This window comes from Prunus mume, linkage group LG3 (assembly GCF_029339155.1).
Source record: "Prunus mume cultivar Tortuosa linkage group LG3, ASM2933915v1, whole genome shotgun sequence".
Lineage (NCBI taxonomy): Eukaryota > Viridiplantae > Streptophyta > Magnoliopsida > Rosales > Rosaceae > Prunus > Prunus mume.
In genome coordinates, this window is record NC_142700.1 from 2,423,753 (window position 1) to 2,444,404 (window position 20,652).

The 20,652-nt window shown below is 37.2% G+C and overlaps 3 protein-coding genes and 1 pseudogene across 4 annotated transcripts; 2 read left to right on the forward strand and 2 right to left on the reverse strand.

The window, feature by feature from the left end:
- Nucleotides 1-1,725: 1,725 nt before the first annotated feature.
- On the forward strand, nt 1,726-4,669 carry LOC103324719 (putative polyol transporter 4; annotated as a pseudogene). The gene is made up of 2 exons (XR_016125177.1): nt 1,726-2,266; nt 3,096-4,669. The product of XR_016125177.1 is annotated as a putative polyol transporter 4 (transcript).
- A 2,397-nt stretch (nt 4,670-7,066) lies between these two features.
- On the reverse strand, nt 7,067-8,902 carry LOC103324721 (uncharacterized protein At4g19900). The gene has a single exon (XM_008226813.2). It carries the CDS (start codon nt 8,699-8,701, stop codon nt 7,298-7,300), a length of 1,404 nt encoding a protein of 467 aa, XP_008225035.2. The 5' UTR covers nt 8,702-8,902; the 3' UTR covers nt 7,067-7,297.
- Nucleotides 8,903-10,678: 1,776 nt separating this feature from the next.
- Nucleotides 10,679-12,451, reverse strand: LOC103324827 (protein DYAD-like). Its single transcript, XM_089048879.1, has 5 exons — nt 12,261-12,451; nt 12,074-12,171; nt 11,470-11,993; nt 11,052-11,282; nt 10,679-10,927 (listed from the first exon to the last, which is right to left on the reverse strand). The coding sequence occupies exons 1-5, from the start codon at nt 12,352-12,354 to the stop codon at nt 10,900-10,902; spliced, it is 975 nt and encodes a 324-aa protein (XP_088905005.1). The 5' UTR covers nt 12,355-12,451; the 3' UTR covers nt 10,679-10,899.
- A 4,665-nt stretch (nt 12,452-17,116) lies between these two features.
- Nucleotides 17,117-19,097, forward strand: LOC103324828 (monothiol glutaredoxin-S17-like). Its single transcript, XM_016792664.2, has 3 exons — nt 17,117-17,373; nt 17,483-17,557; nt 17,938-19,097. Exons 1-3 carry the CDS (start codon nt 17,203-17,205, stop codon nt 18,916-18,918), a joined length of 1,227 nt encoding a protein of 408 aa, XP_016648150.2. The 5' UTR covers nt 17,117-17,202; the 3' UTR covers nt 18,919-19,097.
- The last annotated feature ends 1,555 nt before the right edge of the window (nt 19,098-20,652 follow it).

Genomic DNA, 20,652 nt, shown 5'->3' on the forward strand with positions numbered 1-20,652 from the left:
TGTGGATGTGGATGTGGACCAAAATTATGGTTTTTGTTCTCCGCTCAAACAAAAGATCATGTATTTTTTTCTTATAATACAAGCGATATTGAAAGATAGGGAAATCAAACACAAGACTTAAAAATATTAAGGGACAGTTTGGTATTGTTGTGTTGTAAAAATAATCACGATTTATGGAAAAAACAGTTTGACGCTTTGGTAAACTTTTTCTTAAAAGTGTTGTTAGATCGATATCGCATAATCAAAAATGATTCACCATAATCATTAAACTCAGCTTTTCGAAATTAATTCCGCATAATCAGAAAATGAAAGCACCTCATTAATGTTATCCCTTATAGCTTTCTCTCACAGCAATTTTTAATAATAAGTGATTTTCTCATACATTTATCATATTCACACCCCATTATCCTATTTTCTCGTACACTTTATTTTCAAAATTTTAAAGACAAATTTATCCCTTTATAAAATGACTTATAAGGACCATTCTTAAAACTTGACATTTGTTCAATGCTATATAACCATATTTAAATATTTACTTTTAAATCATTTAAAGAATTTTAAACCAAAAAATAGAGATTAAAAAAATATATATTATCTCCTTCCCTCACCTCCCATCCCGACTTACCCCAGCCCCCAATCACCATCTCCGTAATCCTTCCCCCTTCCTCCCATCACCGCTCATCTCTCTCCCTACCTCCGACGCAGCGCAACTCCACCCTTTAGGAACATTCTCGAGAACTTGATCGCATTTTGAAATTGTGCTACCAATTTTTGGTTTCCGATGGGTTACAACAAGGAAGTGAAATTGATTCTTCCATATTAGTCCGCATGATTGGATCATTTAAATAATAAATAAAAAAAAAAGAGATCTTTTAATTATATGGAGTTGAGTCAATCTCTATGATGACATTGGGTATTATTTTTTACTTTATTTTAATTTAATTTATCATCAAATGCATATAAAGATATGGAACTATGGAGAGTGAAAGATAGCATTGTGTGTTTTCAAATTTACATGGTGGGTGGGAAGATAAAGTGAATAGGAAAATAGGACAATGGTGAAAATAAAAGCACTCTAAACAACGTCATTTTGAATTTTAAGAATTAATGGATGTGCATACCTTTGTATATAACAGAAATTTAAGAATTTTGTACTCATGTTAGATTTCTGAAAAGGATAGAATCTGAAGAAGATTGCCTTCCAAATTAGATGAGCCATACATGACATTGTGATCCTTGATTTAAAGGGGCTTGTCTTCCTCTTCAATAAGATTATTTTTTATTTTTTATTTTTATTTTATAAAATTTGACTGGTCCATGCAATATGAATTTATGACTTTTTTTTAACAAAGCTTTGACGATGTGCTGTGATAATTTTTAGACTTTTAATTGTCCCACCTCCATAAGTCACGCCGACATATGATCAAACAATAGTTTTATAAATCTAAATAAATTAAATAGACTCTATAAATTCCCGAACGAAAAATAGTTATATAAATGTCAAATTATTTTTTTTAAAAAAAATTTAAATGCAAATTTTATTTATTTTAAAGAAGGAAAAAAAAAAGAAAAAGCAACCCTTTCTTAAATGTGCAGAATCCTTATTTTGCTTGAGAATAAAGGGAAAGAGACGCACAAAAAAAAAAAAAAACTGAGAAAATGTCCGTGATGTGTGTAAGAAACGCGGGTCGGTCCGTACAAAACCTATTTCTTTCTTTCACTAACCATATGTGTTGGATTCTATTCTAGTTCTTACCAAAAAAACATCCTCCTCTGTTTCAGATCTGTGAGAAAACACATAGAAAATCCTCTGTTCTTCTCTGGAAAATTGAGTTGTCTCAGCTTAAGAGCTCAAAACAACAGTTGCCCACGTAATAAAGGTCTTCGCTTTCTCTTCCTCCTCATAACAACACACAGGAACGGCACAGAGGAGGAGGAGGAGGAGGAGAGAGATAGAGATAGAGATAGAGAGAGAGAGTCCCATATATTATATACATTGTAGACACAGACACATCTATATATCTAGAGAGAGAAGGAGAAGAGGTGATGGGGTTGGTGGGTGGAGAGGAAAATAAGAATGCTACTGAGAATGGAGTGTCTGGTTCTGAATTTCCACTTGGGAGCAAGACCAAGTACAAGAGAATGGATTCCGAGGTTGTAGACACAGAGGAAGATGTTCCATTGACAAAGGAAAACCGAAATACCAAGAAATATGTCTTTGCCTGCGCCATCTTTGCCTCTCTCAATTCCGTGCTTCTTGGATACGGTTGGTACTTGAACCTGATCTTCAACATGATCTATATGTTTTCAGCTTGATCTGCTTAATTCTTGATATACTATTTTGGTTTTATTCAATTTTGCTTTTCTATTTTTGTTTTTTGTTTTCAATGTATTTTCTTTGTTTTAATATGTTTATATTCGATCTATTTGTTTGGTGAAGACTCAATCAACTGGAGTTATGTGTCAGACTCAATCAACTTCTTCAGTTGTCTGGCATTTTATATAAACAATAGATATAGCACAAATATAGTGCACGTTTAACTTGGTGTTTTAGTGAACTTTTTTCTGCAATTGATGTAAAATTTTCTACGAATGTTTTCAACTTAATTGTTAAAAGACACTTGTTGTCTTGTTGGATTAAAATGTTACAAGCCCGTGAAGACAGTTGGATCATCTAAGTGGACGCAATTGGATGCAGATCAAGAGTTATTTTAGTTTATATATTGAGATAACCCAAGTGAACAGAAATATCATGTTTTGGGTTAAGTTCCAGAAATATAGGGTGACAAATTTCACCTCTGAAGTTAAAGTGTCATCTTGCAATATTCTTTTTTAAATGCTTTGAGGAAATGAAACTAGCATAATGAAGTAAAGAATCTGCTTTTGACAATGAAAGTCATTGCCTTTCGAGAATATGTTGTTCCATTGTTTTTTCTTTTTCTCTGGGCCTAATCCATTGTGATTTTGGTTTTTATTTAAGAGGATTCTTGAAGTCAATCTTAACCTTTCTAATTTATGCCCCTTTACTTTGCTGGTAATGTGGGTTTAGTACTGTACAATGATGTGGTTTATAATGTGTATTTATCACCATGCAGATGTGGGTGTTATGAGTGGAGCAATTTTGTTCATCCAAGAGGATCTAAAAATCACAGACGTACAACAAGAACTTCTTGTTGGAATTTTGAGCATAATCTCCCTATTGGGTAGTTTAGCAGGTGGAAAAACATCAGATGCCATTGGTAGAAAGTGGACAATTGCATTTGCATCCTTTGTCTTTCAGACTGGTGCTCTCATAATGGCTCTTGCTCCTTCTTTTGAAGTGCTGATGATTGGTAGACTCTTTGCTGGAGTGGGGATAGGGTTCGGGGTCATGATCGCACCTGTTTACATTGCTGAGATTTCTCCTGCAATAGCCAGAGGCTCTCTTACATCTTTTCCTGAGATTTTTGTAAATCTAGGTATCCTTCTTGGATACATATCAAACTATGCTTTTTCGGGACTTCCAGTGCATATAAGCTGGAGGGTCATGCTTGGTGTGGGAATCATACCTTCAGTCTTTCTTGGATTTTCTCTTTTTGTGATCCCTGAATCTCCAAGGTGGTTGGTGATGCAGAATAGGATTGAAGAAGCAAAAATAGTACTGACCAAGACAAATGAGAGTGAAAGTGATGTGGAGGAAAGATTGGCTGAAATACAATTAGCTGCAGGGATGGCTAATGCTGAAAAGTATGAAGCAAAAGCTATATGGAACGAAATTTTGAATCCTAATCCTGCAGTTCGTCGAATGCTGATTACTGGTTGTGGAATCCAATGTTTCCAACAGATTACTGGTATTGATGCAACTGTGTATTATAGTCCAACAATTTTCAAAAATGCTGGGATCAAAGGCAACACTCAACTTCTTGCTGCAACTGTTGTTGTTGGGTTTACCAAAACTGTGTTCATCTTGGTAGCCATCTTTCTCATTGATAGAGTGGGCAGAAAGCCTTTGCTTTATGTGAGCACAATAGGAATGACCACTTGTTTATTTGGTCTGAGCCTTGCTCTAGCTCTTCCAGGAAATGGAAAACTGGGAATTGGATTGGCAATATTAACTGTTTGTGGAAATGTAGCTTTCTTTTCAGTAGGAATTGGCCCAATTTGTTGGGTCTTGTCATCTGAAGTCTTCCCTCTTAAACTTCGAGCTCAAGCATCTGCCCTGGGGGCTGTTGGTAGTAGGGTTAGTAGTGGTGTGATTACCATGTCCTTCCTCTCCGTGTCTCGAGCGATAACAGTAGCAGGAACCTTTTTATTTTTCAGTGATTTCAGCTCTCTCTGTTGCTTTTGTCCATACATGTGTTCCAGAAACAAAAGGAAAGTCTTTAGAAGAAATTGAAATGCTTTTCCAAGATAAAGGAGAATGGCAAAGCAGTGAGGTTGAAATGGGAGATGCAGAGCGTCTAGTGCAGAAAGCATGAGTGGGAGGCATACTTGATTGCTAAACCACAAACTTCCAACAGTAGAGCCTGCAAGCCCGAAGCCATATTGGGCAGGTTGCGGGTTACACATATTTTGTCCTCGTATACTTATTTTTCACCAAATTGTTTGAGTATTATTATACTGATTTGTCTGCGAAGTGTACCGATTGCACATATTATAACAGAACCAAAAGAGGTCAAGATTCTGTCATCTTGTTCTTGGCCCCCATGTACTTGAACTTATTTAGAGCTTCCATGTTCTTCACCATGAAGGCTCGTAAGATAGAAATCAGATGCAGTTGAGTTAATTGAAACAATAAGGATTGTGTTTCTGGTTCTCTACAACAGTACGCATTTTATTAAGCAGCTCTAAATCTAGATGTGTGGTTCCTATGGTTCTTGGTGGTTTTCATTTGTTACTGAATAATCTATGGACTTTTAATTTGTTTTCATTTGCCATTTGTACCAGGGTTTAGTCAAAGGCCTTGTTGTAACCTTGTTCCACTCAATTTTTCCTATCAGAATGTAGCTGATGTGAGAGTTTTTTTTCTTGTTTCGGTTCAACTCTTCAAAGGGTACTTTGAATCCAATTATGGTTGTTAGATAATATGGTTCAATGAAATGGATTACGTGCATGACACATCAAATCCAGCAAATACATTACCTTATCACGTAGGTTGCTAGGCAGAGGAGATTTCAGTTCTGTGAACAAAGGAATACTTTCCAACATCCAAAGACTTCTGATTGTGAATGTGAAACATTGAGCAACATCTGCCACACAACTCTCATCAAAATCATTACAAGTGGTTCCAATTTTGATTTCAAAGCCTTGAGATATACTGGAGGGCATGCTTAGTGGGTGCCTTGAGAATTTGTTGTATTCTCCCAACTATTTTTTGGATCTACTGCAAAGACTAAACATATGCTAGATGTTGCATTAGCGTTGGAATATCTGCATCATGGTTATTCAACCTCAGTGGTTCATCATGTATCTGATTTTGGCATTTCCAAACTCTTGGCCGAAAGGACATTGATATCTTTGTGAAAGTTGATCTTTATGTCTTTCGGGATGTGCAATATATTATCTTCTATTACCTAAAAGCCTTATATCTGTGTGATGTTAGAAGCATCTCAGAGAAATTGAAATATGTGCATTGCTTTGTGTTCTTGCTGTTTGATTGAATAAGCTTGACAGTACTATTGTGTCTACCTTAATTTTAGCAGTAATCCCTGAATCAATATGTTCTTTTAGGAGGATATCAACATTTATTTGATGAGCAGAAACATAGTGAAAGTGAAAGAACATATTAAGGCCACATGTGGTGTAGACCAACACGTTCAACATAAAGACAAGGACAATCCCATAAAGGTTATACTTAGATGCTTAAACATATACAACTTCCAGTGTAAATCTTGTCCTCGAGTAGAAACTGGTCCCAAAATAATCCCTCCTTTTAGGTCAAGCATATTCAATCAAGAATTAGAATCTACGTAGACATTCACAATTACCGTCATTTTTTTTTTGTACAAAGTGATATTGGGGGAGGGGGAAATCGAACCTATGACCTAGAATGCAGAGTAAATGTTCTTAACCACTTGAGCAACAAGCTCATTACCGCAAAAAAGAACCGTCTTTACACAAAGAGAGAACTAATTGTACATGTAGGGCTAAGGTGGATCATAAATATGGCCCGTAACTATAACCATGTGGCCACTCTGTAAAATACAGAAAACCATCTGCAAAGAAGATGTGGTGATTCACACTCCATGATACAGAGATTGGAACCCATTAATGCTTGAGATCTGGTGTTAGCAACTTCAGCATGTTCTGAAATATATTTGAATAAAATTTTATGTTAAGATCACTTGACTTTATAGAGGAAGAAAAACAATAAGTCAATGATTTGTTTAAGTCCATCTTTCACTCAATTAATTAATTTATTTCTTCTTCTTGTTTTTTATTATTATTATATCTTAAAACACATGGCAGATAAGCATGATAAGCGGCATGTCTTCTGCCTTGTTGCTCTGGACAATTAGCAAGAAGTATGTGTCTCACCTAAACATGCTTACTCGAATTCAGATAGACCACCACAATTTGCTAGTGCTTAACCTCCTCAACCTTCTACTTTGATGATCTTGAACCCATCAAACAAAAGCATCGACAAGAAAAGTCTTTACTTTCAAAATTGAAACTCTCAGAGGCCATAATAAATTATGGATTGAGGGTTACAATTTTGGCATCTAATCTTTGGACTAATGAGAGAATATAAAAGGGAAGCATATAGCGACGTGCATCATCAGGCCAGGAAGTAGGTGCCGACATTGATTGGAAGCTTATATATCGCTTTCACAATAATGTAATCAGAATGGAGATTCAAAGGTTATATATTATAATAAGCTTTTTGTTCCCCATAATTTGCTTAAAACAAATTACACAATCCAAAACTATTCGTATAGCTTTGACATTTTAAGTTCATGAAAGATTCCCTACACCTCATGCAGTATGGCAGAAAGCCTCCTCAGAAAAGAGCAGGAAATGAAATCTTCAAATGCTATAAACTTCTTTGCATTTTCTGATCTCCATAAGATAGTACAAGTGCAGAAAATTAAAAGGGCCAAGATAAATTTCTTCATCATGAGAACCAATGATAAATATACAAGAAAAAATCATTTTGATTTTCGATTTTTTCTGTTATTTCTTTTATTCCTCCTCAGCCATTCACCACCACAATATCTGAACGAACTGAGTTGGCAGTTGAAACATATCTTACATACAAAAACAACCAACCTCTAAAACAATGAACAAGACAAAGTAACACATGCACAATTTATCAACCTTATTCTATCTTGGCAGAGCTTGAAGCTGAAGAATTGGGAAAGATCGAAAATTCTGACATTAGATGATCAATAATGCTTCCCTTCTCAACATTCAGCCGTCTACTCTGGCTGTTCCACAAATGCAGTGCAAAGCTTTGAGAACAAATATGCCTCAGCTTTGCAAGTAACCATTTTGAATGAAGCTCATCTTTAGGACCCCGAAAGAGACTCCGAATTCGGCTCCAGTTAAACGGATAGAACGCTGAGGGTGTTAAGACAGTGAAATTAAAACCTGGGTTTTTTGGATTTTCTCTCACTCTTGAAACCACCCTTGAAACCAAGTAAGGGCCATTGTGACCCCACTTGTTCCCATCAAATGTGAGAGCAAATTCTTGGATAAACTTGAAGATCAATGGATGGTTCTTATCAAATACCAACACAGCATTATTCAGTCTGCTCCAATTCCCAGTTTGGGCATCAATTGCCTGAGCTCCAATCACATTTCTCAACTTTGATAAACTCTTTAGCACTATAACATCTGTGTCTAAATAAATACCACCAAACTTATACAACAAAGCAAGCCTAAGCAAATTAGAGAGATTTTGACCCAAAGAAACTCCACCAGGATTCACTTTCCCTGTCCTTAGCTCATAATACCAAGCTTCTGCAGGAGTGTTCTTGAATAAGTAATCAAAGTCCGGAGAAATTGCCATTACCCTGAAATCCATTTCTGAGAATGGCCTCAAAATTTGACTTCCTTTCTTTGAATCCAGCGAATTTGAGACTATGGCCAAACAAGCATTTGGATGGGACTTGAATAAGCTCTCCACAGCCAGCAATTCCCTGTTTCCAAAAGTCTTGGACGAAATCCAAGTCATAAAGAACCTGACTTTACAAGAAGAAGAGTTACCAGCAAAGAAGTCTCTCATTCTTGTTGAAAAAAGAGAGAGTTTTGGTTCAGGGGGTAAGCTTTTGAGCTTGCGCTTGTGTTTTTTGATCCGCCTTGGCCTTTGGAGTGAAAATTTTGAGATGGGTACCATTGAATTTCTTGGGTTGTGCAGAGGAGGCAAATTGGTCTTTAAGAACATTGGCGCATTTTCTTCCTTCACCACATACATCACAGAAGAAGAAATTTTTGAACTTGAAGAAGAAGAAGAAACATGCGCAGGAACCCAATTACTTACAGAATCCCCGGCGAGATTTCCCGCGGAGAAAATGGCGGGGTCCGGCGAGGGCTTGGAAAGAGGAAGGTAAATACAGAAGACATAGAAGCCATTGTAGGCCAAAAGGAGAAGGAGAAGCAGAGCAAGAAGAGAAGTGGGCAAGCTAAGAAGAACGGAAAGTATCGATCTTTTTAAGTATTGCAATTGGTAGATAAAGACAATGAGTGGGTTAGGAAGTTTGGGACTTTCATCGTCAAACATGGTTTGGTTGGTTGGTTAGCTGGTTGTCTGGTTTGTGCTAGCTTTTACTGAGAGAGTTCAATTGGCTCTGGTTTTGTGACGGTAGAGACAACTGACAAGAGAGAGGAAGCAGCTGAGAGTTGCAGAGAAAGTTGAAGAGCATTTTAACGGTGGAAGCGGCAAAAGATTGAAGTGAAATGTTTGTGTTTTTAGCATTGGGAACCAAAAATATATACCAGGTAGTGAAAGTTCCCACCACTTTTCTGTGTGTGGAGAGAGAGTAAAGTCTTAGGCTTGGCTCCTCCGCGCCAGTTGGCTCGCTTTTAGCGCGTATTTTCGAGGCTTTTATTTTTTGTCTTTTATTTTTCGTGCTAAGGATAATGAAAAATCAAAATACTTACCAACATTTGAGAATGTAATACGCTTTGTTAAATGCATGCAATAAAAGAGATTTGTGAAAATAATAATAATAATAATAATAATAGAAAGTAACAATCGTTTAATTAGTGGTTGATTATGACCAATGTGAAATGAATTTGAATTTTTAAGGTTTTTTAAGACAGATTTTAGAAATCAAGGACAAAGTTAACGAACAAAATATGGAACATACTTTGCCTCAATAACTTGTTTTTGTGTGTACTCTTGTGGTGTAACTAAAGTAAGTTTAAAAGGTTTAGTTTAGCCAAAATTTGATATGGGCTACTACTCTTTTGGTATAGACGGTTTTGGATCCAAGATGTATGTAATATCTTGGAATATCTTATATATCTATTCCAAGATATATAACACAGATGTATTTTTTATGATTTGGAATATCTTGTAACTCTTGCATATCTATTTGCTCCAAAGCACCGACTCAAATAATTTTTTATTTTTTATTTATTTTAATTCATTAAAAAAAAATTGTATTCATACAGCACCATTTTACTTACAATCCTATTTTATAAATAATGGTGGTCAAAGAAATTTTTTATGTTGTATAGCTATGGTAGACGTTAAGTCATAGTCATACAATTTCCAACAAGAGAATGTAAGTAAAAGATAAGTGGAAAAATTAGCTCCTAATTTTTAATGTCTCCTATTAAAATGAACAAAAATTCTTATAAATAACAAAGCAGTCAGCGAGCCAAGCCAAATTGAGCTCGGCTAAGCCAGCCAAATGTGCTTCCAAGTTGCAATCAAAGGTCCAAAAATCCCCTTTTAATAAAAATATGTAATTCTATATTTTTATCCAACTCAACTCATTTTAATTGGGTTTTCTTTTCTAGTTCAATTGAATGGATTGTAATTTTTACGTACCATTTGAAAACCAACTTTTTAATCTTCAGATTATGGAGACATGGTACCATGGCCACTCTTTAGCTCAACAATGACAACCCATGATTCCCTCACGAGATATCCTGATCGTACACGTGGCATATTATTTTATGACGTGTCGGAAACATTTTTGAGTGCTGTACAAGTACAACTAACTAACTCTTGGTGAAGTTCTGAATCCCAAGCCTACTACGGTTGGAAGGTGAATCTGGTATGAATAGAAACATACTGAATTCATCCAAGTTGCAATTTTATATGGCAGCGTTTGAACTTTGAGGTACAAACATACTCAATTCATCCACCCAAAAATGACGAAAAGAGAGAGTGGAATTGTAATTATGATTTCTAATGCAAATTGCTAAAAAAACTACAAATCTTTGGCATCTGTTGATTACAAATTTAGAACGAGTTTCACATAGAAACTCAAATTCCCAACCCGAGAAGACCTTATCACTGACCTCCTTGGAATTCCTTGGAATTCTCCTTGCTATTCCAAAGGTACCGACTTCATTCTTTCTCTTATATTTTGCAGCTATATTTAAATTCGTTTGTTTAGATTGCTGCAAGAAGATAAAATAAACTTTGTACTTTATTTTGTAAGGTCGCTGGGCCCAAACTTGCTTTTGGCCCAAGTTTGGCTAAAGACAGAAAACAAAGCCCCAATTGAACCAACAACCTGCATGACCAAAATTCAGCAACTTAAATTGATACAGCTTGGTTAGTAAGTTCCTAATATAGCTTGGTTAAGACCAAGAGAAGCCAATGTAAATAAACCCCAATACACCTTGGTTAAGTTCCTAATGATATATTTTAGATAGATAGATAGAGAGTTGCACTGAGGTGAGGATCTCCTCCATATCCTGCTGCTGCTGCTGCTGATGCTTAGGAAGGAAGACTCAGAGCTAGGCCTTTCTAACAATCTCCCAATACCTGTAAAGTTAGAATAGAGGACATGAAAAATAAATGAAGAATAAGTAGTTTGATCACTTTTTGCGGTTGCTAAATTAAAAGAGAAATTAAAAAAGAAAACAGAAAGGATTATTGATTTGATCACCTCCTTAGTTTGTCCAGTTCTTCCCTGACTTCTTTAAGTTCTCTCGCACAAGCGGGGTCTTGATGAGTGGGATTATCACCGGGAGGTGGTGGGGTGCAACAAGGGTCTTCAACGCCAGCTTCATTTCTGTCCTTGTTTTTGAGTATAGTGGTGACTGCAGCCGCCGCATCTCTCTTCAGCTTTGTAACTTCAATTGACAGCTTTTCCACCTTCTCATTTTGTAACTTGTACCTTCATCACAACACAAATCAGGGAACTATCTTAGTAGACTTTCAAGTTTCAACCTTACCAATACTATACTGCAACTTGTACACAAGGTCACCAAAATAATACATGCTATGTCACTAATTAACACTAATTAGCGTATGATATCAACACTAATTAATATAACCAGTTAATTCAAAGACAGAGTCCTTACCTCTCTGCAAGCCATCTGGCCCTTGCAACGGGATCCTCGAGCTTCCTCTTCTTCCTACTCCTCATAAGGTTCAAATCTTCTTCGTTTTCTTGTTCAATATCATCATCATCATCATCTAGCACTATTACCTCTATCCCCTTCTCTCCTGCTTTTGCTTTTACTTCTTCTTTATCAGTGCTAGAGCCCCACTGCACCATCCTAGTGAACTTTGGCTCCGAGCAGCATGGGCCCTCTTTGGACGCTGTCCAAATGTCTCTGCTGGGCACAACACTTGTCTGGTAATTTGTGGCTGTCTCTGCTGGTGTGAAAGCCCAGAAGCTCCAAATGTTGCTCCGATCTGCAATTTCCTTGGTTGGGATTCTCCGGAAAAACACCTCGGCAGCCACTTGTGGAGTCATCATATACCTCGCGTCAAGTGCGGGAATCAGATTCCCAAATTGATAGCCTTGTTCAGTGATGTGAGCGTGCAGAGAGTGAATGCTTGGGCACGCCACGCACACTGTGTGTTGATCAATCTCACTCACCTGTGTATACAACAAAAGTGAAACAAAATGAAAACCCAAACCAGAAAACAAGACCATTTGTGGGTTTTGTGAAGGTGTACCATGACGACCCGAGCCCCCTCGAGCTGTGTAGGGGTGATCGATGGAAGCAGCTTGGACTGGTCCACTTGATAGAAACCGCCCACTTGAATGACATTTTCTGTACCCATTTCAAAACACCGAGAAAAGATCTTGAGTTGCAGAAGCGGAAGAATCAGAAACAGGGGAAGAAGATAAAAAGATGGTAACCTGGTGGTACATAGAGGGGCCAAGGAGCAGTTGTCGGGGGCAGAGCATGCCTCGCCAAAAAAGGGCCGTCTGCCTGGTTTTGGTCTTGCATCATCTCCTCTGAAATGAAAACCGAATCCTCACTGGCTTTCTGCCTTGCTCTGAAATGAAAACCGACTCTCACTGGTTTTACTGGCTTTTTGTTGTGGAGGGGTGAACGAGGAGTGAGAAAGAGTTGATGAAGAAGAAAAGGCCAAAAGGAAAGAGAGCATTTAATTGCTCGGGGCTTGGTAGGTGAAGCCCAAAAGACCAAAAAGCCTTAAAAATGATATTTGTTACATATTCATATTTTCCTACTTGCTAATATTTCTTTTTTGTTTGACTGAAAACGTGGACATATTTGGGACTTTGAAATTGGAAACATAAGAGTGTGAATGAGAGTGTAAGTTGGGATCATTTGGCATTTTGGTCATTGCATGAAACTGTTAATGAGCTAATCCATATTTATCATTTTCTAAAAATTGTTGGGTGTTGTAGGATCATCATTCAATTCTGATTAGCGGTTTTAATGAGGCCGCCAATTATAAATCGTACTGAAACTACAAAGATTTATTTGTTGTAGTTTGTGACTTATAGAATTAGATTATGACTTGAAAGAAGATCGATGCGATTAACCAAAACATATATATAAAAAAAGTCGATACCATGGCTGCATAGCAAAAAGAAAATGGCTCCCTAATAGACCATGGACTTTGTGATTGGGCCGAACTCCATGTATGTCTGAATCTAAGTAGCCCTATTTGCTTTGACGGTGCGGAAAGGCTATAATGAGGGCTTAAAGTGAGGAGGTTATTTGAGGAAGTCAAATCTCACCATCAACAAATGTAAAGAAATCATGAGACTTAAATATTTTAAATGTTTTGACGGTCGGATCGGTCTCCTCAAATAACCTCCTCACTTTAACTCCTTATTGTAGAAGCTCCCTTGACGGTGACTTCCCTTTGAACATCAACTCCTAACTTTGTTATTTCTTTATATCAAATGTAGAAAATGCATAATATGGAGAACATTAAATTAGTTTCCCTTATTTAAATCAAGGGTAAAATGGGTATAGAGAATTAATAAATGAGAGTCAATGCGGATTATACTTTTGGACCCAAACAAAGAGTAAGAAGTTAGAACGCACTAAATACCTAGCCCCGCGGGATTCTCTCTGTGCTAATCTGCTATGGAAATTGCAGAAGTTACAGGCTTGACAGGAGAGAGAGCCATGCAGCTGAGGTTAGGTGGTGGTGGTACTGTGAGGACCACATTGGGGGTAATTTTCGTCCTCCTCCTGCTATGTATATTCTCAGTGTTCTCTCTATTTGAGTGAGTGATGTGGCTACTTCACTGCATGCATTAATTTATTATAATCTCCTCCAAACTTTTCTTCTTCTTCTCCCTGCCTCACCTTTTGATTTTGTCTATGCTCTATTGACGGGTTCTTCCAGGGTTTCATTTCATCATCCCAATTTCTTCATGCAACATAATATTCCTTCATACCATCCATCAAATAATATTTATAATTCATTAGTCAGTAATGTATACGTACATATATATACGTATCATCCCCAAAAATGATTTACTGACAATATTAATTAGTATTATAAAGAAGTACAAGTTTAGAGCATTATTGTTGTGCATATATACATAATGCTAAGGATAACCTCCATTATTATGACCATGAAAATGTCACCAATTTTATTGTGCATATATGTATGTAATGGTCAATAAATGCTGTACATACTTCCTTCCTTCTGCAGGCTCTACATTGACCAATTAATTACTCAAATTAGCTTTATGCACTTTACAGATCTGTGTTTATTATTTTTTTCTTTTTCCAGGGGACGAGTGGCATTAAGCTCAATACGCACAAGGGAGGGGCTACCTTGATGAGAGATTCACAGTTGCAACATTCCGATATGGATTCGTGAGCCTGTATGTTTGTTTCATCTCATTGTGTGTTTCATTATATTGGAAAAAAATACCAAAGGGGACTGTTCTGGGAGATACTTACTAGTCCTGCTTCAACAATAATTTATATGAGAAATTGTGTCTCACCATGTAAATCATAAGCAAAAGCGCCTCATAGCAGCAAAGAAGAAACAGTGTGGTGCAAAAGAAAAGTCTAAAATAAACTTTAACTTAAGAACAATATGTGCATAAAGTTAATTCCAAATGATCTGATTTTACATGCACACACTAATTATCGGACTAGTCTAGCATTCTTGCAGTTATTTAGAGGAGTGCATGCCCAAGATGCTACACGTTGCATAAAACTTCTACCAACTTCCTTCCTGGTATACCAAACAAAATAGGAGACGCACCAAATTCCTCAAATACAATCCACGGTAGAGCTCGAACTTCACTGTGCACAGTAAGGTCATCAAGATGTCGCGGTCGAAGTTGTATAGCCAAATGTTTATGATACCATTCCAGATCCGCATATAGTTTACCAACATCGCAGTTAAAATGTACGAGTCGCACAATAAAATTTCTATTTGCTCCTACGACAACAGTGTGATTATATCCTAAAAATTTTCCTGTGAATACATCGTGCACTCTCTCATTAAGCTCATGAGTATATTCGTAATCACTGTTGTACCAGAGAGAGAACAACGAATTGGAAAGAGGAGTAGCGAAATCATTGTAATGATTAAAAAGCACATTTAGAACCGGTTGGTGATATAACTCATAATGGCCTAATGGTTTCAACTCAACCACACGTATAATACCACCGCTATTTTCATCAAAAATGGCTGCAAATAATAAAGCCCTTTTCATAAGTTCGAAAATTTCTTCTCTATTGTTGCCTTTCTTGTAAACCTCATAATAAAAATAAGCATATTGACCACCGGATCCATTCACAAGTGCTTCGTAAGGAGTGGATTTTTCGATAAGTTCAGATGTACTAACGAGATATGTAAGAGGATGATAGCTCTCATCTTTTTTCTCCCATCCAACTATAAGAGCACGCCCATCAAATTTCGTTACAAAATTGCAATATCTCCAGGCTTCTATTGCTGCAAGACGAATGCCTGCATATGGTTCCCTATGTATTTCCACTGGATATTTCATCCTTTCCTTCACATAAGTTAACATTTCAGTGCATTGACTGTTATCTCCCGCAATGACTGCAAGTATATTGTCACTGATTGTAAATAATTTCTTTGCTTTTTCATCGAGTATAAACCCTTTTCTTTGACCACATGTAACCCTGGTATTGACACCAACTAAGATTGTATCATCACATATAACCACGAGGTTTGTGACGCCTCGTCCCTTTCCCTGCGTAAAAAATTGAATAATTTATTCAATATTCTTGTTGTTCCTGAATTAAACAATTAAGGCAACGAGAATGCAGTAATTGAAAAGACATTAAAGACATTACACCAACGAAAAAAAACAAAGAGGAAGATGATTGGTATGTAGTTGTTTACATAAGAAATAGGTTGAAAGTAAGACGTACGGCAGCAAATATTTAGGCTTAATAATAAATAAGATAACAAAGAAGAAAGAAAGAAAAAAAGCGACAAGCCCCACCAACACACCCTCCACCACAACCCAACCCTTCCCCATCGCCGACTACCGCCCCCAACCCATGGCCTCCATTCCCCGCTCATCTAGCCAACCCGGTTTCTCCTCTGCGATGGTAAAAAAACCATAGAAAAACAACGGCAAATAAAAATAAAAAACGAAGCAAAAGAACCTAAAAAACCCCAAATCGGAAATCGGAGAATGGTAGAAACCACGAAGTAGGTATGATACATTTAACCAACCAAAAAAAAATACGTACGACATAAAAAAAAAAGTGGTGGTAATGGTCCCAAACCTTGAACTCTTGATTGGTTTTCTCCAAGTATTCCTTTTCTGAAACTGAGTTTTGCAATTCTTGGTTGATCATAGAATATGCATTTGCCATTCCCATGTTCGACTGAAGTGTATCAATGCAACAGAGCAAAAGTTCAACCCGCTGCAATCACAAATTTGTTGTTGAAAAAGAAAGATGAACATAAAATAATTTTCAACCAAATTAACACCAGCAGTCATCCTTTTATAAGAAAGGACTTGTTCTGTTTAGGGAAAGGAAAAAAATCTTACCCATAAGACGGGGAAAAAAACAAGGAGCTAAACAAGAAACAAAAAAAAAGGGGAAACAAAAGGTTTGGGTAAAAAAAAAAAAAAAAAAAACCAGGAAACAAAAGTAATATGGCCAAACCACGGAGACGGAGAGCGTAAAAATTTGGAAGAAATTCGATAGCTTCAAACAATAAACATTCAACGCCTCTGTAAACCAGTTTGTATCCTAGGACTGACCAAATTGATGTGTATGTTGGTGGTGCTGAACATGCTGTTCGCCATTTAAAGTTGTTTCTGTATAATGAAGTAATTTTTGGGAATACATGTTTCTAATGCTTTGCTAGCCAAATAGGACAAATAATGCGACGAATAAATGTTTCCTAGCCAAATAGGAATCAATCACAGAAGGAAATCAATAATGAGATCTTTTTATTATTTTTTAAAATTTGATATGGAATGTCTTGTTTGGAAGGAATATGTTTTTCAAATATAAAAATAAGGAAGTTATGAAAGTTCTATAAAAATCAAATCAGGTAGCACAATTAGCTACCCAATACGTTATTTTAACTTTCTCTCTTTTTTCTTTTTTTAATATTTAAATTTAACTTTTATTATTTGATTCCTTATTAACCTGATTTATCTGAAAGGGTATTTCCTAGTATCTGAAAGTTTCCCTAAACTCTGCGTTGGCCTTTATATATAATGCCTCTGCGTTTTCTTTCTCTTTCACTCTCTCTTTTTTTGACCTAAAAAAAACAGTCTCTCTCTCTCTTCTCTCTCTCTCTCTCTCTCTCAATTTTGCGCATCTAGGGCTTAGAAGTTATAGAAGACTCCGTTATCGATGAGTGGCTCAGCGAAGGATGTGCAATCCAAGAAGGAGCTTGATAGCGTGGTTCACAGTGGTGCACCCGTTGTTCTGCAGTTCTGGGCCTCGAGTTGTGAGGCTTCGAAGCACATGGACGAGGTCTTTGCCCACCTCTCTACTGATTTCCCTCATGCCCATTTCTTAAGGGTACGTATTCTTCTCATCTCTATACGGGGTTTTTTTTTTCCAGGTCTTTTGTATGTGTGTGTGCTGGTGTTTTTTTTAAAAATCTCCAATTGATGATAAAATGTTGTAGGTTGAAGCAGAAGAACAGCCTGAGATATTTGGGGCTTATTCGGTTTGTGATGTGCCCTACTTTGCCTTTGTGAAGGTATGCTTATTTGGTATAATCTATTCATGTTTCCTTTTTGATTTGATGCTGGCTGATTTTGAGTAAGCATAGTTAGGTCGTTGGATGTGAGGCCGGCATGCAATATAACAAAGTTCTGCATTTAGATAATAAGGTTCTGTTGAATTTTTGTCACATGATTTATGATCATTGATCAACTGTTTTGAAGATGTAGAACTTAGGTGTCACATGCAATATGAATAAGTGGAAACGCGTGCAAGTATGAATTGAGTTATGATTGGAAAAAGAATTTTGCTGTTAGATAAACTTTTGAAACTAATATCGTTGTTGGCTTGGGTTCTTCCGATTGTTCTGTATCTGTTCTTCTCTTGGTCATTTTTTGTTTGTGCTTTTTTGGTCAGGATGGAAAGGTCGCTGATACATTAGAAGGTGCAGATCCATCTATTTTGGCCCATAAAGTTGCTAGGGTTGCTGGGTCAGTTAAGCCTGGAGGACCTGATGCTCCTGCTCCTGCCAGTCTTGAGACAGTCCACGAGTTAGCAAAAGAAAATGGATCTTCCCAGAAGCAAGAGCAAATTCAAGCACAAAATGGCCTTGATGATGCCTTGAAAAGGCGGTTGCAACAGCTGATTGACTCTAATCCACTCATGCTTTTCATGAAAGGAAGCCCTGAGGAGCCCAAATGTAACGTTAGCCGATTGGCCATTGACATTTTGAAGCAAACGAAGGTCAAATTTGGAAGTTTCGATGTTCTTACGGACAATGAAGTCATGGAGGGGATAAAGAGGTATTCTAACTGGCCAATAATACCGCAGATTTACTACAAAGGGAAGGCCCGTGGTTGGTCTGAGACAGAAATTTTAATGCGTCGAAGTGGTGAATTAGAGGAAGTACCCAGAGACCATGGAATTGATACTGCTGATTCTACTGGGGCGAAGGTAATTGAATTAGAGGAAGTTTCCAGAGAACATGGAATGGATACTACTGATTATGCTGGGGCAAAGGTAACTGAAGCTGGAAGTGGAAAGAGTGGAATCTCAGCATCTACTGGATCTTCTCACGAGCAGATGCAAGTTCAAGTGCAAAATGGCCTTGATGATGCCTTGGAAAGGCGGTTGCAGCAACTGATTGACTCTAATCCAATCATGCTTTTCATGAAAGGAACCCCTGAGGAGCCCAAATGTAAATTGAGCAAAATGGCCATTGACATGTTGAAGGAAGAGAAGATCAAATTTGCAAGTTTCGATGTTCTTGCAGACAATGAAGTCATGGAGGGGATACGAAAGTGTTCCAACTGGCCAACATTACCGCAGCTTTACATAGAAGGGAAGGCTCGTGGTTTGCGTCACATACGAACTTTAGAGTGTGGTTTTCGTGAATAAGAGGAAGCTTCCAGAGACCATGAAATCAACTCACAGAATTAGAATACACAACTGAATACCTGTAGACTGAATTTTTTATATAATGTATTCAGCTTGTGAATGGCAATATTCTATCAGTTAACTTATAATCTCTGGATTTACGTATGATTCTTACCCTTTTTGGTTTCTAATAATTAATGGCATTGTTTCCCAGGTCTTTATCTACATAAATTTTTTTCTTCTGCCTCCAATGATGAAAAGTCTTTTAATCTTTCTGATGGGATTAAAAATACTTCTGAGAAGAGCTCACGTATATATCAGAGCAGCCGATTTTTTTCTACTGCTCGCTACGTATATTCTATATCCAATTCGGAAACTACCAGCACCTCCATGGCTGATACTTATTCAGTGAAGACGAGACTCAGTTCTTCCTTATACATATGGTTAGTCCAGTGATACATCAAGCCATTTAAATGGTGGACCCTGTAGGGAAGAAAAGACCAAACTCTGTGTTGTATCAGTTAACTTATAATCTCTGGATTTATATGATTCTTACTCTTTTTGATTTCTAATAATTAATGGCATTGTTTCCTAGGTCTTTATCTACATAAAAAAAATTCAGACAACGAAAGATGCTGAAGGAACCTTTAGTTTGGCATTCCATATTCCATATTCCTCTTCCTCTTTTTGTTTTCTATTTGGCATAATTTTTCCTTCCGTAGGTCATGAAATCTGGGGAATTCTTTCGTAATGAAAGACAATCCTAACAATAGCTTTATGAAAATATGATAACTTTATGCGATTAGCATTTTTTGCAACGTTTCTTTTACTCTTTTTTAAATGTCAGCATTTCTATTACATTATTCCACAGTTCCTTCCAAGTTTTAATCGTTTATAAGCAATGTGTGTGGACGCTAAATTTTTTTATTGCCATCTCCAGAACCTCCTCTACTATCAGTAGAGGACTAGCAGCTCATGAGCCAAATGTTGAGGGTCTTAAACTCAAACAGAGATCAATTACAAACCGAAAATATGGAATAATGCTTATAATGGCACTTGAATGACATTTTCTGTACCCATTTCAAAACACCGAGAAAAGATCAATCAAACAGTTGAGTTGCAGAAGTGGAAGAATAAAAAATAGGGGAAGAAGATAAAAATATGGTAACCCGGTGATACACAGAGGGGCCAAGAAGCAGTTGTTGGGGGCAGAGCATGCCTCGCCGAAAAAAGGATCGTGTGCCTGGTTTTGGTCGTGCCTCATCTCCTCTGAAATGAAAACCGAATCCTCACTCAGCTCCGAAATGAAAACAGACTCTCACTGGTTTTACTGGCTTTTTGGTGTGGAGGGGTGAATGAGGAGTGAGAAAGAGTTGATGAAGAAGAAAAATCCAAAAGGAAAGAGAGCATTTAAGCCAAAAGAAAAAACCGACTCTCATTCACACTCTTATGTTTCCAATTTCAAAGTCCCAAATATGTCCACATTTTCAGTCAAACAAAAAAGAAATATTAGCAAGTAGGAAAATATGATTATGTAACAAATATCATTTTAAAGGCTTTTTGGTCTTTTGGGCTTCACCTACCTAGCCACAAGTGGCTGCAGAGGTGTTTTGTTGAAGAATCCCAAAAAGGAAATTGCAGATCGGAGCAACATTTGGAGCTTCTGGGCTTTTACACCCTCAGCGACAACCACAAATTACCAGACAAGTGTTGTGCCCAGCAGCGACATTTGGATAGCGTCCAAAGAAGGCCCAT

Excerpts from the sequence above, each read along its gene's own strand:
- LOC103324827 (XM_089048879.1), bottom strand. The coding sequence starts at position 12,354 with ATGATGCAAGACCAAAACCAGGCAGACGGCCCTTTTTTGGCGAGGCAT. Across the intron at positions 12,172-12,260 it reads GCCCCTCTATGTACCACCAG|AAAATGTCATTCAAGTGGGC; the intron begins GTTACCATCTTT and ends AAATGGGTACAG. Across the intron at positions 11,283-11,469 it reads GCCAGATGGCTTGCAGAGAG|GTACAAGTTACAAAATGAGA; the intron begins GTAAGGACTCTG and ends GTTGTGATGAAG.
- LOC103324828 (XM_016792664.2), top strand. The coding sequence starts at position 17,203 with ATGAGTGGCTCAGCGAAGGATGTGCAATCCAAGAAGGAGCTTGATAGC. Across the intron at positions 17,374-17,482 it reads CTCATGCCCATTTCTTAAGG|GTTGAAGCAGAAGAACAGCC; the intron begins GTACGTATTCTT and ends AAAATGTTGTAG. Across the intron at positions 17,558-17,937 it reads CCTACTTTGCCTTTGTGAAG|GATGGAAAGGTCGCTGATAC; the intron begins GTATGCTTATTT and ends TTTTTTGGTCAG.
- LOC103324721 (XM_008226813.2), bottom strand. The coding sequence starts at position 8,701 with ATGTTTGACGATGAAAGTCCCAAACTTCCTAACCCACTCATTGTCTTT.